General features: G+C 46.5%; 1 protein-coding gene across 7 annotated transcripts in view; it reads right to left on the bottom strand.

The window, feature by feature from the left end:
- The window catches only part of RASSF2 (Ras association domain family member 2), a 40,150-nt gene that overhangs the window by 5,844 nt on the left and 16,429 nt on the right, over nucleotides 1-17,877 (bottom strand). For 6 of the 7 annotated variants that reach the window (XM_081833183.1, XM_081833187.1, XM_081833185.1 and 3 more), the window contains 9 exons: nucleotides 11,712-11,802; nucleotides 9,722-9,797; nucleotides 7,611-7,762; nucleotides 5,219-5,307; nucleotides 4,036-4,196; nucleotides 3,110-3,211; nucleotides 2,177-2,228; nucleotides 1,590-1,711; nucleotides 23-120 (listed from right to left, as the gene is read on the bottom strand). In XM_081833183.1, coding sequence (XP_081689309.1) covers nucleotides 23-120; nucleotides 1,590-1,711; nucleotides 2,177-2,228; nucleotides 3,110-3,211; nucleotides 4,036-4,196; nucleotides 5,219-5,307; nucleotides 7,611-7,762; nucleotides 9,722-9,797; nucleotides 11,712-11,770 — 911 coding nt within the window. In that variant the 5' untranslated portion in view covers nucleotides 11,771-11,802. The other variant, XM_081833189.1, reaches the window with a different exon arrangement.

A 17,877-nucleotide genomic window follows, 5' to 3' on the forward strand; every position in this document is an offset into this window, starting at 1 on the left:
GCCGCCCTGGGGCCACGCATACTTGCGCATCAGCTTCTTCACTTCCCGATCTTCTTCCTCTTGGAGCTTCTGGATGAAGCTTTTTAGGACGGGCATCTCAAACTTTATGTACTGGGCCACCTGGGGAGGAAGAAGTCAGTCTGGGGTGCATGCACGCCCCCTTCCCAACCATATTCCAATTCCTTTTGGTGCCTCTCTCATGTAAGGCACGAAAGCACGGGAAACCTATTTCTGCACTGATCCAGGATTTTGTTAAAAGCAATAGCCAAGCCTCGTTCTTCTCAAGGCTGCCATAGAGTTTGCGGTGAAGATCACTCCCTATCTGTGACACATATCTCAGAACTTCTCATCTCTCGTCCCATGTGTCCAGTGCACGACAAGGTGATTATCAAACGTGGAAAAGCACTCTCTCGATGCAGTGATGCAGAGAACACCTGAACCCACAATATTCAATAAACCTCTCTGTTCTCCCCTAAGCGGATTTAGGGAACCATGGCTCAGGATGATGACTTGCATCTGGAGTCTCAAGCGGGCATCCAAATGAGAACTTGCTCCGGAGAGGCTGTGTGGGGTGAGGGTGGCCCCCAGGTGAACTGAAGTTCAACAGCTGTCCCCCCTCCTCCACAAGAATCCCCACCCTACTCAATCAACTCTTTTCCATGGGAAAAAAGCCTATTAATGTGGAGCTGCTATTATATTTATGACTTGCTTTGGTCAATGGAATGTGTGTGGACACACTATAAGGTACATTTGAGTGCAGGCTTCTGATGAGCTTACGAGGTTTGGCCTTGTGTCTTGCACTCCTGGGATCTGCCATGGGACGTGTACCCCAGGGAGCCACCACCCCTCATGCCTGGGTCTCTGAATGAGACATGCAATGCACACCTGCACTCAACCCCCAACCTGGAGCAGAGCTGCAACTACCAGCCTGCAGCGTCCTGAGCAAGAAAGTGCACGTTTGCTGTTGCAAGCAGCTAGGATTTGGAGATGTTTGTTACCGTAGCAAAAGCTGACTAACAGGTAAGATAAGGTAAAATCACTGCAAACAGCTTGAAGTTGCTAAGAGAGGTCTGCAGAAACTTCTCAGCCCATACAGTACCCTAGAAAGATTGAAGACATTTACTCTATGTAAACCATTTTGTGCCTGAGCATTCCCCCCAATAACTCCCCCCAGGGGATACCCTCTGCCTAGCCTCTGCATTCATTCTCCCTGCCTCATGACCATTCCTGCTTCAAGAAAACCTGGTATTAAAAAAAAAATTAAGAAAAACATTTAAAAAATTTTTTAAATTTTTTTATTAAAAATGAAATAAAGTTTAAAAATAAAATAAATAAAATAAATTTTAAAATAAAAAGTAAATTAATTAAAATAAATAAAAATAAAATATTTAAATTTAAAAATAATAAAAAATAAGATTTTAATTTAATTTAATTTAATTTAAAAAAAAGAAGAAAACCTGTTATTGAGGAATGGCAACAAAATGGGACATGGTCCTTGGCCAGAAAGTCAAGCTGTACCCCAGTTGCAGGTAACCCAACCAAATCTCTGCCCTCCTGAGGAGAGACTGCCCAACAGAAAGGGGACTCACGTCGTAGGTGACTTCCTCCACCTGGTCCTTCTCCATAAGAAACACTTTGGAGACTTGCTCACACGGTCCCTGGAGGATTCGGGCAACCAGAGGGTAATCGGTGTTCTTCAGCTTCTGTTTCTCTGGAACCACACCCAGCAAGGAACAGCCCTGAGTTTGGCCCTGAGGCCTTTCTCCCCATAAGTAGTGGCCAGCTCAGGGTTAGGGCACCTCAGAAGATGTGGCCAAGTAAGTCAGGAGACTGAACTGTGAATGAACAGTTCTGGTTCAAAGCAACCATTCCCTCCCCGCTCTCCCTGACAAAATGACCATCCTCCAAATCCTTTGGAAGATGCTATGTTGGAGGAATTGGTTTTATCTACCTCTCGAGAAAATCCGGTTGCCTTTTAAATAAGCAGTTAGGTTCTAGACCACATACGGCATTTCCCAGTGGACTCAGCCAGTGACCCCACCAGTCTCGGAGGCAATCAACGTTTGGAAGTTTCCAAAGGCCAAACAACAAGCAAATGAGGCAGAGGTCTTGTTTTTACACTTGCCGTTTTGAGTGAAGTAAACATTTTCAAGTACACTGTGTTTTTCAGACTTACCACCGCTGGTATGGACCACATACAAAGCAAACTCCTCTGCGGAATTCTCGATCTGAATCAGAAACAAGAGATGCTTGAAGAAAGCACATATTTACATATCCCAACTCTGAGCCATTCCTTCCTGGACGCTGCAAAGCTAAATGGATGTTCGGCGCTTCTGAGGGGGAGTTATTTCTCTCCAGCTCTCAGAGGGGATGAGGAGAGGGGGCAGGCAGGTAACTTTATCAGTAACAGTCCATAAGAAGGACTAACATTTCTTGCACCCTGACAAGCACCATGCCACACACTCTGCACATGTTAACTCATCTCATACTCCCGTCAGTCCCTTAATGGGGGGTCCTGTGAACCCTCATTTTACAGAAGACAAAGCAGAAGCACAGGGAGCTTAAGTCACTAGCTCGGCTCCTCCAATCAGCGGGTGATGGCTGGGGATTTGAACCCAGAGGCCACCAGCTGACACTGGCCCCAGTGAAAAATAGGGATCCCTGTCTCCAAAAGATTTCTTATAAAGGGATTGTGGGAAACCTACAGAGTAATGGAACTTTAAGGACTCATGCACTAGAACTTACACGTGTATTGAAGTTCATTTTTCAGAGTAGGTTCCCCAAATGTGTTTCAAAAGTCAGTCTGTGCCTGGGGTCTGAGGTCTGTGCCTGGGGCCTGGGGTCTGAGGGCCGGGGCTCCTCAGAATTCAGCGGCACCAAAATTGCCTGCCAGTTGCTGAGCGGGTTCCCTGGCCTTCGGGCTTCAGATTCAGCAGGTCTGATTCAGGGCTGGGGCCTGGGAAGCTGCTTTGCTAAAGCTCCCAGGGGATGCTGATGTCACAGGGTCGGAAGACCCCGAGCCCCGCGGCCCAGCGCGCCCCCCCTTGCTTACTGCACACCCTCCATGGTCCCCCTTCCCACTCCGGGGCCAGCCCGCGTGGGAACTTGCCTTGAATTTGTTGAGCAGCAGCTTCAGGACCTGTGGGGTGGTCATGGTGCTGTTGATGCGGACGTTGGTGACCGAGCCATAGGCTGGCGTGAACACCGATGTCTGTCAATAGAGGGGTCCGGCTCACGGTGGCCGTGGGGACAAGAACTGGGCCCTAAAACCCAGGTGTCCCCCAGCCCCGTGACCTGGGGTAAAGGGCACAGTGACAAAGGGCACTCACCCCGTGCACTCTGAGAGCCCCCCCGCCCCCAGCAGCCTGGCAGACAGTGGCTTTGACGTCAACAAGGCACCCCTGGGCTGTGCCTAACTCGGGAGCTCGTCTCCCACCCACGGTCCCCACGGGAGGCTGGAGGGGTCTGAGCTGGGCAAGTGGCAGGGTGGGGGAGGGGGATGGGCCCAGATAAGGAAGGCCCTCTCTCCAGAGAAAACGCGCACAAAGCCCCTTCCACTGTGACTTCAACTCAAGGTCTCTGACCCCTCTCCCGTGATGCACTTGCTTCTGGGGCTGGATTCGGACCAGGCAGCGGGAGGGAAGGAGGGTCAGCTAGCGGTGGGGGGGGGTAGTGCACGGACACCCCCTGATTTGCGTCCCGCAGCCCTGCTTCAGGGGGCAGCACCCAGCTCACAGGAAAGTGAGACCACGCAGCAGCCGGTGTAGGAAGAGGGTAACGTGTGGACTTCCCGGGGAGGGGGTTCGGCTCTGATGTTCGTGGTGTCATCTCACCCACCCCTCTAGGCGGGGCTCCTGATCTGGGGTCCCTCATCCCTCCCAGAGCCGGCAGAGCCTGCAGCCCACCCAGGACCCAAAGACAGAACGGCAAATACTTGGCTTCCCACTTGTCTGTAGCCTGGAGGTGGCCGCTGCCCAAGAAGAGGCCTTATTCACTCGGGAATAACCCCTGCCCCCTACCCCCCATCCTCTCTACCTTGTGGTTGTAGAAATGGCCATTGATGGAGAAGCGGTGGCGTCTGATTCGCCTCTGGTCACTGGGTGTCCTCACGTTGCCACGGCGACGCACGCCAACATCACTGCGTGTGCGCATCAGCTGTGGCGTGTCTTCCTGCAGGGGCTTGAGGCCCCTGGAGTCTAAGAGGGGAGGGGGAGATGAGCTCTGTCTGCCTGGCCCGGGGATGTGGCAGTTTGCACACAGTACCCTCTTTGTGGCCAAGGCTACGGTACCCGCTGCCGCCTCCCCCAAAATACGTTTCATCAAAACAGTATTTCCTGCCGGGGGGAAAAACATATGGTATAATTTACTGAGAAGCAATACAGTGACAAGATTCCAGAGCAGAGGCTTGAGAGCCAGATTCCCAGGGCCAAACCCCAGCCCTACCATTGCTATGTTTCATTAACCCCTCCATGCCTCAGTTCCCTCATCTATAAAATGGGCATAATAATAGCACCCACATCACAGGATTGTTGTGAGGGTTTACTGAATTAATTCCCGCAAAGCATTTAGAATAGTGCTTGGCACAGCGGAAGCATGACATAAGGACTTGCAAGAGATTGCCTTCTGACAGTATCTATCAAAATTACAAATGCACATAGCCTCAGACCCAGAAATTCCACTTGAAAGAATCCTACAGACACTGACAAATGTGTGAAATGACACGTGTCCAGGGCCACTAACTGCTGTTTGTCACAGCAAAAGGACTGGAATGACTTCAATGTCCATCAGTGAGGAGTGATTCAGCTATCATTTCTCCACACAATGGAATGCAGCAGAGCTGGATAAGAATGCCAAAGTTCTTTATGGATTTGTGTGGGACAGTCCTTAAAACAAACTAATGGAAACAGGGATATACAAAATGCTACCACTTATGTAAAAAGGGGAAGAAAAGAAATGACCTCCAACCATAAAGGTATGTTGCTGTGCATTTGCTTGTATCTGTCTAGAAGACCTCAGAAAGCATGCTTTCAAGTATTTTCTAGGGAGGGAACCACTATGGTGGGTAGATGAAATGGGGAACTCCTGATAGGCTCCTTTGAAAACTCTTCGAATCTTGAACCACATGAATTTTATTTATTCAATTTACAGCATCTAGATCACATCAGTCTTCACATAGGAGAGCCCAGAGCGGGACACTTCCCACCACACATGTATGTACCTGTGGGGCTCGGTGTCTGCTCACTCTCGGGCGGGGCATCCACTTCTGAGATCTGAATGCTGGGCATGGTGAGGGGCTTCAGGATGGTGCTGGGGAGACAGAACACAAAAGGGAGACTGGCTCAGCCCCTGCAGGGGGACCCTCCCTCTCCTGCAAGGGGAGCACCTGGCCTGTGCTAGGCTGGGGACAAGCACACCCCCGTGGGGGCGGCCCGTGCGGAGTGTCCCGTGAAGCTGGCCCCGCTCCAGGGCTGAGCACAGGGTGGGGAGGGGGTATTCTGGAGGAGAAGATGCTCTTTCCCAGCATCTGCAGCAACACAAGCACCCAATTCATCAAGCCCAGGATGGAGAACACCAAAGGACAAAATCTGGGCATTGTGTGCACTGAGTTTCTGAGCATGTACAGGTTCGATAGCTCTAATAATGGACATTTGTTTCTCCAGATAAGATTCCAGTTCAGATCCTTTCCTGTTGGAAGAGTAACTCAGAAATTGCTTCTGGTATCTAAAGGAATGGAAGTAATAGGTCAGAGCAGCGTTGGAAGGACCACTGATGATAGCGTTCTTGGGGTTGCCGGACAGGATGCTCAGCCAAGCTGGACCCCACAAAATCAGTCTGAGCAGAGTCCTGGGTAACTGGCAAAAGACTCCCCTATAAGCCCCAAAGGATAATGACAGCAGCTCAGAGAGGCACACCCAAAATCAACAGGAGATTTGACCAGAAAGGAAAATCACACTTAACCAGTTAGGACCATCCCATAGTGAGAAGAGCGTGGGCTCCCTGGGACCCAGTAGAGATGGGACTTACAGTCCAGGGATGACAGTTTTAAGGGAAGACAATAGAAACTGAAAATCTGAAAGAACTTCCCACTGTGGTCTAACTCTGGACTTCTGACCCCAGACTCGAACTGGTCAGAGCTGCTCAGGAGTGGTGAGTGCCTGGTGCTCCCAGCGACCACGGCCCACTCCCTCACGGAAGCAGAAACTGGTCTCAGCCTACTTCTTACCCCAGTGGCCCAGGTGTTCACTTCATTCTAGCCAGCATCGGGGATAACCTTAATTACCGTTCCTGACAACCCTCTCAAGAGCCCTGGCAGGTTTCAAGAACCAACCAAGACCAGCTTGATGTTGCAGGGAATGGAGAAGAAACAAGCGAGCCGAGTGAAAGACCCTTTAGCAGGCTCAGCCAAAAATCACACAGTCAGATGGCATTCTAAAAATTCTCTCACGTAGGGGACGGAATGGAGCAGAATCGGGCGTCATTGGGATGCAGCTGTGGAAAGGGTTTGGCCCACAGGAAATCCAAGATGGCAAAAAAGGGCTGAAATCAAAGTAGAGCGGGAAACCAGCCAAGGAGATGAAGCCAGAGAACCTTGACCAGACATTCCAGCGTCTGATGGGATGGGCAAGGACTTCCCTCCTAAAATTCCCTGGGAAAGAAAGCAGATCAGCATTTGGCCACAGTGTAGGTGTCTCCCAACTTTCGAGAAAGATGGATTTGGCTGCAGAGTTTAACAGAATGTCCAGCGTGTCCAACAGAGAGGGCTTGGTTCTGGTTGAAAACAGAAAACACATCACTGTGGTTTTGGCTGAGAGGTCAACACACGCTACCCACACTCTGGCCTTGCAGCACCAGCAAGTTTCGAGATGAACACGGCTAGTCAGTCACTTGATACCAAGAACCAAAGTCCCGGAAGGAAGTCCCAGCAGAGGGTGGGCATGTCTACATGCACTTGGCTACTCAGCTGGTAGCAGAGGGAGGGGACAAATAGGCATGGGCTTCGCAGACCTTCCAATGGGACCCCGGAGGAGGGAGCCTCCCAGACTGCTGACTGTCACGCGGTCACCCAGCTCCGGGTGTGGCCTGAAGGAAGCAGCCCCCTAGCTGACCTCGTGGGACTGGTTTGAACACAGCCTGATGTTCCTTTCCTTCTTCCAGGTTCCCCCAAGTCATGGAGAGCTTTGGAGAGAAGGTTCGAGCCCTTGGTGTCTCCAGAGCAGGGTCATTCTATGAGGAGTGGTCCCCATGGGGAAGTGCTGGGGCACCAGGCGTCCCATCAGAAATCTGCAGGCTAGGCCCAGCTGGTCACGAGCGATACCCCTCAGAGACTCAGGAATTCTCCATGAGGGAGGACACACTGCAACCAGGCCTTGGCATTTCTCCCCTCTGACTCTCACCCAGTGATGTGGTGACAGGCACGGTGGCCCCATCACACCAACATCTGCTCCTTCCTCCTCCTCCTAAGCCCAGAACAGGTGCGCAGTGCAGGTGGGGAGAATGGGAGCTGGAGTCAAGGCTTGCTGGAAGAAGGTGGCATTTGTCTGCTCAAGAACACTTAAGAACAGAACCCCCAGACACTCCCGGTCGCCACAGTCCCATCTCTCCTCACTCACCCCTGAGCCCCCAAGTTACAGCCAGAGTGCCAGGAGGAAGAGGATGGTGGAGGGCGAATGCGCTCGTTGTCATCCTGCATCTGCAGACGGATGGGCCGACGCAGCCCCCAGGAGATGTTCAGCAGCCCCTCCACGATGAACTCATCTTCCTCCTGCCCACAAAGCAATTGGCACGGTGAGCTGGACCAGAAAACCCCGCAGAAGCCAGCAACACGCTGGGGGACAGCGGACAGCGCCCTTGACGGGCCCTGGCGGGGCGCAAGTTACACCTGCGCCCCCGCCTCGAGACACACCCCACCACAAGCTACGCCCTGAAGATGACCTCATAGGTCAACACAAAAGTTGCCTCAAAACTCAAGTACATGTGTGTAAATGATAAAAATGGGGTTTTTTTGTTTTTATACTTTAAAGAAAGAAGAAGACATCTCTTAGAGTAACTGAGACGGGCCTTACTAACAGAAGCCAGAACTAGATTCTTGAATTAGCTACTTTCCCCTCCCCTACCACGGGAAGTCTTTAGCTATGATATATGTTTAGCAATCTGACCTGCTGGTTGAAGGAGATTTAAAGTAACATTTCCCCAAGTTTATTCTACCGAATACTAGCTCCTCTCACAGGTCAACTCCTCTCGCAGGTTACCTTAAAAAGGGTGTTGGGTGATCATGAGTTGGGAGATGATATGTTAATCAGACTTCTTACCAGCAGAACTTCCCAGAGCTTTAAATTAGCTAGTGTGCTACATTGCAGCTCTCCAAGAGGTGAATTAATCCTCCGATAATTCCAAATTTATACTCAAGGGTTGTTGACTGTTAACAAGTTAAACCTCAGACCCTTCTAAGGGCTTCCTGTGTGTTTTGTCTCAAAGAACTGAGTCTCATTTATTATGAGTCTCTATTTAATCATAGAGCACTCTGAGAATTTATTCTATAAGACGCACCACAGAAAAGCTGTCCAAGGACCAAAATCTTGTGAATGGCCCAGCCACTCACTAGAAGCTTTAAGGACAATGCCTAAAAGGGTCAGGCCTTCTTTCTCAAGTCTCAGAAAACCCCACAGCTGTCAGACCTGGGCCACGGCCATGTCTTCAGGATGAGCCACAGGGATGAAGAGGACACCCGTCCAATGAACAACTGACCCGGATCCCAGGATCATCGCCAGAGAGGAGGGAGAACAAAAGAAGCAGGAGAGGAGTAGAACAACTTTCAGGCAGGCAGGTGGGGGTCTTGGGGGGAAAGGCTTTATGTAAGAATAGGCTGTACAGAGGGCCTTCTAGCTACTGTCATATCGCATGATTTTAGGACAGGATTTAATGCAAAGTAGGACTTTTCCTACATGGACTGGTTTGAGGGACACAGAAAAAGCCACTGCATCTCACATACTCTCCCCAACCAGCCTGCCTTCGCAGCTGAAATTATACCATCTGGTATCTGTTTCTATGGATTGAATTGCCATGGCTTGATAACCTGAAAATGTGTTTAGAAGGGTATTACACATATCTTATCAGTCTAGAACACTTGAGTATAAATTACTCTACCTGGCTCCTACAAAACTCACCATCTCCTGATAACAGGCTTTACGGAAATGGATACGGGATGAGTAAGCTAAGATTCGGGCTGGGGGAAGCCGGATGGAGAGCAAAGCGCATCCCAACAAGGCACCCTAGGAAGACCACTGCAGTTGTGGGGAAGGGCCAAGCATTTCCAGGCAGAGCTGATGCGGCTTGCCCAGTTGCTGCAGCAATCAGATGTGGGCCCAGATGTGTAAACACAGAAGACTGGGGAAGTTTCCTGAATTGCCCGAGAAGAAGCAGCCTGCTTGAGCACCATGGGAAAGGGCCATTTCATGAACATCCCCCTTTAGAGGACCCCCTCTGAAGCAGATGCTAGCCCAGCCTCACATCCATCCCCAGGAATGCCTCTGGAACAGAAAAGCTCATCCTCTTTAGAACAAAATGAGCCTGGGGTCTCCTTCCAAAGAACTCCAGGGACTCCCGCTAACATCCTAAATGGGAGGCCACTCCCGGGGTGGGCAGGAGAGGCAGGGACCTTGAGACCCTGGAGACATGGAGACAGACTGGGCTGGCCCACAGTCCTTCCCCGGGGACTCCTTACCTCTCGGTGTCGGAGCTGCAAATTCTGGCCTTCGTAGTACAAATTGTAGGTCTTCAGATGCAGGAGAAGTTCATTCCTTAGGGCAAAATACAAAAGGTGTGACAGTCTCAGCTGAAGCCACTTATAATGCACCTGTTCCCTTTTTTCTCACCTCTAACCCGGCCTTCAGCCATCTAAGTCTGGGTGTCTGTCCACTGTCTTTTCTCCCTCACCTCTGCTATGAGTTAGAACAGGACAATCGCGACAGGCTTTCATGAGACTCAGAAACTTCTAGGCTTTTCAGAAAGTCAAAAGGGACAGGTCTGGACCCACTGACTTATGAGTGATAGACATGACTTTATGGTGTGTTTAAAAACTTACAAACTCCCATCCACAGTGGAGAGGATGAATAAAGGGAGCTGTGGTCATACAGTGGAATATTACGTAGCAACAAGAACATGAATGAGCCACACACAACATGGATGAATCTCACAGATATTATGTTGAGTAGAAGAAGCCTGACACCAAAGGCCACGTATTGTATGATTCCACTTATATAAAGTTCAAAATGGATGTTAGAATTCAGGATAGCAGTTCACCTTGGGGAGCAGGGACCACAAGGGGGCAGGAGGGGATTCTGGGCCCTAGCAATATTCTGTTCTACAAGCTTTTATCTTTTTATTCTATTTTAAGTGTTTTCAGTTTATTTAAAACAAATTTGGGGGGGCGCCTGGCTGGCTCAGTGGGAGGGGCGTGTGACTCTTGATCTCAAGGGTCGTAAGTTCAAGCCCCATGTTGGGTGCTTACTTAAATAAATAAACTTAAAAAAATTTTTTTGACTTGCAAAGGAGGGGCTTGAAGACATCGCCCTGTGCTTTTGCCTGTACTCAGGCAAGAGGCTGTGGAGTTTGGTCTCTCTGAATGCAGCCATTCAATGGAGCGATTTGGGGCCACACCAGAGGTCAAAGCTGCCTTGAAAGTCCAAGAAGCTCCTGACAAGTTAAACCTAGAAAAACCGGAGTCATTCTATGCAAGCCTAAATGAATTAGTGAAAAATGTGACTCCAAATAACCTAACACAAAAAGCTGCTGGGTACTTTCTTTTGAGCACAGAGATCTAAAATTACTGGCCAGTCGAGGTCCCTGGAGAAATCCCTCAATGAATCGATAAGAATGATCCATAGTTCACACAACTGCGTGTCTGTATGTGGCCAAATATGTGTAAAGGAATTAAAACAATCTGGTCCCAGATAAGTTAAGCATTTAGTTCAGATAGAGAGCATTCAGTATGAACAAAGCCCTGTGCTGGATATAAAAATATATCCTCAAACTTATCATTTGAAAAAGTCCATTTTGGCTCACATTAGCAAAAAATCTGAGCTCAAGAGATTTTAGTGCATATAAAGCAATGAAACTGTCCCTTTCTGTTCAGGGGGCACCTGTGCCTATTCTGGTCAGAACCCCAGCAGCACAGGGACACCACCCAGTGGGGACTCCCTCAGGGGACACCACAGACAGCTCAGGGGGCAGCCACCATTAATTCCCCCTTCCAGGACACCATCTCTCTTGAACCCCCAAAGGTGCTGTGTCTTGAAGGTCCCCTTTACTTCGCTGTCTGTGGCCAGGCTCCGGGGCCATGTTTTTATCTAGAGCACCAACCTTGCTGTGCTCTCACTCGTTCACACTCAGCTGCTTCCCTTCTTCCCACACACAGGAGCCCCTGCCACCCATGGACAGAAGGGGTTTCCATCCACGTGGGACTGGCCACTGGGGACACAACACTAAAAGCCAAAAATCTTGGGGCGCCTGGGTGGCTCAGATGGTTGAGCGTCTGCCTTTGGCTCAGGTCATGATCCCAGGGTCCTGGGATCGAGTCCCACATCGGGCTCTCTGCTCCTTGGGAGCCTGCTTCTCCCTCTGCCTCTCTCTCTCTCTGCCTCTCATGAATAAATAAATAAAAATCTTTAAAAAATTAAAAAAATTAAAAAAAAAATAAAAGCCAAAAATCTTACTTGGAGATGTATTTATCTTGTCCGCACGGGACTAGAGAGGTTTGGTGACTGTAGTCCATTCTTCTGTTCTCTTTTCATCAGAAGGGGAGACCTGTATTTGAATAAAGACACAGGCCAAGTCAAGTTGGGTCCTTAGGAACTCAGCAGAATTTGGGCCAGGGGAGGGGGCACATGGCTCTCTGTTCCCAACCCAGATCCACAGCGTGGGCCGCCCAACGCTGACCCAGGGCTAGTGAGATACCACACTGCTGACTGCCGCCTGTGCTTGTCACAGCCTCTGGGGAAAAAACACCCAAAGGAGAGAGGACAACCCTTAGACGACCCCAGAACAAGTGCTCCAGTCACTAAGAATGTTGACACCCAAGGTGGTCCCAAGGGCGACCAACGCGTCTTCCCTGAAGAGATCTTCACAACACAGAAGAGATGGGTCTGACAGGAAAGACTCAAATTCCACTGAGGCACATTATAGATCAGCCAGCCACCTAAAAATGCCCAGAGCTGGGTGCAATAAATCACAGCATACACATCTACAATCGCCATTAAAATATGATAACATTAAAGGCAATTAATTACCTGGGGAAATGACAACATGTTGTGAAAACACAGGTTACAAAACCATGAGTTCAATTTTGTTTAAAATATAAGTGAGCATCAAATATGCATATGTATACATTTATATGAACGGATACATATATTCAGATACTCAGATATATATGTCAGGGTTTCTCAACCTCAGCACTATTGACATTTGGCTAAATCATTCTTTGTTGTGGGGGCTGTCCTCTGCATTGGAGGATATTTAACATCATCCCTGGCCTCTACCCACTGGATGCCAGCAGCACCACCCAGTCATGACAATCAAAAATGTCTCTGGACATCACCTAGTGTCCAGTTAAGAATCCCTGGCATATGTATATCTGTATATAAATGAATGAAGGATTGGCTCTCTCTGGGGAATGGCATTACCCAAATTTTTTTCAAACATTTTATTATGAGAATTTTCAAACATAAAGATGAGGAATAAGACAATGAACAGCCAGGGATGCATGGTTATTCTACCCCTAACATTTACTGGGGCACCTGGGTGGCTCAGTCAGTTAAGCGTCTGCCTTCAGCTCAGATCATGATCCCAGGGTCGTGATGGAACCCCATGTAGGTCTCCTTGCTCAGCGGGGAGTCTGCTTCTCCCTCTCCCTCTGTCCCTCCCCCCCACTGGTGTTCTCTCCCCCATGCTCTTCTCTCTCTCTCAAATAAATAAATCTTAAAAAAAAACAAAAACATTTACTATCTTTCTTTATCACACATCTGTCCAGCTATACATTCCTTTATCTATTCAATAATCCATCTTATTTTTGATGCATTTCAAAGTAAATTACACACAAAACAAGTTTCATAATTTAAGAAGATTGAAATCATACCAAGTGTCTTCTCCAACCACAATGGTATGAAACTAGAAATCAACAGTAGGAGGAAAACTGGAAAAATCCACGAATATGTGGAAATTGAACAACACACTCCTGAACAACCAATGGTCAAAGAGGAAATCAAAATGGAAGTCAAAAATATCTGGAAACAAACAAAAACGGAAATACAACATACCAAAAGTTATGGGGTACAACAAAAGCAGTTCTAAGAGGGAACTTTATAGCAATGAACACCTACATTAAGAAAAAGAAAGATCCCAAATAAACAAACTCGAGGAACTAGAAAAAGAATAAACTAAGCCCAAAATTAGAAGAAGGAAGGAAATAACAAAGATCAGAGCAGAAATAAATGAGAGACCAGAAAACAATAGAAAAGATAAATGAAACTAAGCTGGTTTTTAGAAAAGATAAACAAAATTGACAAACCTTTAGCTAGACTAAGAGAAAAAACTCAAACAAAATTAGATATGAAAAGGAGACATTACAACGGACACCAAAGAAATACAAAGGATCTTAAGAGGCTACTATGAACAATTATATACCAATAAATTGGATAACCGAGAAGAAATGGATAAATTCCTAGAAACATATAACCTACCAAGACTGAATCATGACAAAAAAGAAAATCTGAATAGACCAATAATGAGTAAGATTGAATCAGTAATCAAAAACTTCTCAGGTTTTGAAAAGAAAAGCAAAGCCCAGGACCAGATGGTTTCACTGGTGAATTCTACCAAATATTTAAAGAAGAATCAATACCCAATCCTTCTCAAACTCTTCCAAAGAACCGAAGAAGAGGGAACACTCCCAAACTCATTTTATGAGGCCAGTGTTACCCTGATCCTCTTATAGCCAGGTAAACATACTACCAGACAAGAAAACTACAGGCTGATATACCTGATGAGTGTAAATGTAAAAATTCTCAAGAAAATACTAGCAAACCAAATTCAACAGTACATGAAAAAGATCATACAACATGATCAAGTTGGATTTATCCCTGGGATACAAGGATGGTTTCACACATGCAAATCACATGTGATCACCTCGACAGATGCAAAAAAAGCATCTGACAAAATTCAACATCCTTTCATGACAAAAACTCCAACCAATTAGGTATAGAAGGAATATACCTCAACATAATAGAAGCCAGATATGACAAGCCCACAGCTAGCATCATACTCAACAGTGAAAAACTGAAAGCTTTTCTTCTGCAACCAGGAGCAAGACAAGGGTGCCCACTCTTACCACTCCTATTCAACACAGTACTGAAAATGCTTGCCAGAGCAATCAGGCAGTAAAAATAAATAAAAGACATTCAAATAAAAAAGGAAGAAGTAAAATTGTCTCTGTTTGCAATAATATGATCTTATATATAGAATATCCTAAGGACTCCGTGGGGCACCTGGATGGCTCAGTCAGTTAAGCATCGACTATTGATTTGGCTCAGGTCATGATCTCAGGGTCATGCGATGGAGCCCTGCGTCGGGCTCCACACTCAGTGGGGAGTCTGCTTCCCTCCCTCTCCCTCTGTCTTTCCCCCCACTCATGCACGCGCTCTCTCTCTCTCTAAAATAAATAAATACGTCTTAAAAAAAAATCCTAAGGACTCAACCAAAAAATGGTTAGACTTAATCAATGAATTCAGTAAAGGTGCAGCATACAAAATCAGCACACAAAAATCAGTTGTGTTTCTCTACACTAACAGCAAACTATCTGAAAAAGAGATAATCCCATTTACAGTAGCATAAAAAAAATAAAATACTTAGGAATAAATTAACCAAGTGTGTGATAGATCTGTACACTGAAAGTTAAATGACACTGATGAAAGAAATTGGAAAAAAAAAAAAATGGAAAGATATCCCATGTTCATGGATCAGAAGAATATTGTTAAGATGTCCATACTACCCAAAGCCACCTCTTGATCAACATAATCACTATCAGAATTCCAATGGCATTTTTCACAGAAACAGAAAAAATAATCCTGAAATTTATATGGAACAACAAAAGAACTCAAATAGCCAAAGCAATCCTGAGAAAGAACAAAGCTGGAGGCACTTCATGATTTCAAAATGTACTACAAAGCTATAGCAACCAAAACAGCATGACGCTGGCACATAGACCAATGGAACAGAATTAAGAGCCCAGAAATAAACCCATGCACATACAATTAATATTTGACAAGGGAGCCAAGAATATGCAATGAGGGAAGAACCGTCTCTACAATGAATGTTGGAAAAATTGGAAACTCAAATGCAAAAGAATGACATTGGACCCCTATCTTACACCAATCACAAAAATTAATTTGAGGGGTACCTGGCTAGCTCAGCCAGTACAGCATGCAATTCGTGAGGTCATGAGTTCAATTCCCATGTTGGGTGTGGAGACTACTTTAAAAAAAATTAACGTGAAATGAATTAGACTTAAATATAAGACCTGAAATCATAACACTCTAAGGAAGAAAACAGAAATAAAGTTCCTTGGCATTGGTCTTGGCAACAATTTTTTGACTATGACACCCAAATCGTGAGCAACAAAAGTAGAAATAAATAAGTGGGACTACATAAAACGAAAAAGCTTCTGTGCCGCAAAGGAAACAATCAGCAAGATGGCAAGGTCACCTACAGAATGGGAGAAAATATTTGCAAACCATATATCTGGTAAAGGGTTAATATCCAAATTACATAAGGAACACAGAGAACTCAAGAGCAAAAGAAACCAAATAGTCCAATTAATAAATGAAATTTCCAATTTCCTGAATAGATATTTTCCCAAAGAAGACATACAAATGATCGACAGGCACATGAAAAGATGCTCAATATCAGAATCATTAGGGAAACGCAAGTCAAAACCACAATGAGATATCACCTCATTTTTTTTAGAATGGCTGGTATCAAAAAGACACGAGGTAATAAGTGTCAGTGAGGATGTGGGAGGATTGGACCCCTTGTGCACTGTTGGTGGGAATGAATGGTGCAGTCACTGTGAACAACGTACAGCAGTTCCTCAAAGAGTTAAAAATAGAACAACCCAACGATCCAGCAATTCCACTTCTGAGTATATACCTAAAAGAACTGAAAGCAGGATCTTGAAGAGATACTTATACACCCATGTCCATAGCAGCATTAATCACAAAAGCCAAAAAGGTGGAAGCCACTCAAGCGTCCATCAACAGATGGATGGATTAATGATGCACGGTAGACACATACCATGGAATATTATGCAGCCTTAAAAAAGAAGGGGATTCTGACATGTGCGACAACATGGAAGAACCGTGAGGACATTCTGCCAAGTGAAATAAGCCAGCAACCAAAGGACAAATACTGTATGATTCCACTAATAGGAAGTCTCCAAAGTAGTCAACATCATAGAAACATAAAGTAGAAAGTTGGTTGCCAAGGCCCAGGAGGAGAGGGAATTAGTGTCTCACGAGCAGAGGTTTAGTTTGGCAACATGAAGCTTTGTGTGGATGGATGGTGGTGTTGCTAGGACAACAGTGTGAATGTCCGTAATGCCACAGAACTGTGCACTTAAAAATGATGACGTTGATACATTTTATGTGCATTTCGCCATGATAGAAAAGAGAATGGAAGAGGGAGGCAGAAAAGCCAGCGTGATGGTGATACAATGTGAAAAGGACCCAAGCCGCTGTCACTGGCTTTGAAGCTAAAGGAAGAGGGGCACGATCCAAGGAACATGGCGGCCTCTAGAAGCTGACAAGGACGAGCAAATGAATTTTTCCCTAGGTCCTCTACAAGACAGCCCTGCTGACACCTTGATTTTAGCCCAGTGAGATCCTGTACGTACTGACCTAAAGAATCCTAAGATCATAAATTCGTGTTGTTTTAAGCTGGTAAATCTTGGCACTTTGTTAAAGCAGTTGCAGAAAACAAATACAAGAGGCCCCCTAAAAAAGAGGGCATCAGTGCGGGGAAGGGAGTTGAAGGGCTGAATTTCATTCAGAAAATTCAATCTCCAACTGTGTACCCAAAAGTGGTACCCTAAGAACACAGTTGTTCTCTCTAAATTCTAAATTTTAACTTTTCGATTTTTCCTAAAAGGAAAAAAAAAATCATAAAAATTGGAGTCCAGGGGTGCCTGGGTGGCTCAGTGGGTTAAGCAACCAACTCTTGATTGCAGCTCAGATTTTTGTTTTTGTCTTTTCTTAAGATTTATTTATTTATTTTACGGAGAGAGCTTGTGCAAGCAGGAAAGAAGGGCAAAGGGAGAGAGAGAGAAAGCCTCAAGCAGATGCCACGCTGAGCAGGGACCCCGACATAGGGCTCGATCCCAAAACCCTGAGATCACAACCTGAGCAGAAACCAAGAGTCAGACGCCTAATGGACTGCGCCACCCAGGCAACCCCCTCAGCTCAGGTCTTGATCTCAGGGTTGTGAGTTCAAGCCCTGTGTTGGGCTCCACGCTACTTTAAAAAAAAAAAAATCAGAATACATATGTACTGCAAAAATGAAGAAGAAGAAGAAAGAGAGAGAGAGAGAGAAAGAAAGAAAGAAAAGAAGAAAGAATCAGACTGGTGAGAAAGTTTTTTTTTTTTAAGTGACAATTACCCATAACTAGTGAGTACCCTTTTTTTTTTAAAGATTTTATTTATTTATTTGACAGAAAGAGACACAGTGAGAGAGGGAACACAAGCAGGGGGAGTGAGAGAGGGAGAAGCAGGCTTCCTGCTGAGCAGGGAGCCCGATGCGGGCCTCGATCCCAGGACCCTCGGATCATGACCTGAC

Source organism: Leptonychotes weddellii, chromosome 10 (assembly GCF_054177405.1).
Source record: "Leptonychotes weddellii isolate Sample4059 chromosome 10, ASM5417740v2, whole genome shotgun sequence".
Lineage (NCBI taxonomy): Eukaryota > Metazoa > Chordata > Mammalia > Carnivora > Phocidae > Leptonychotes > Leptonychotes weddellii.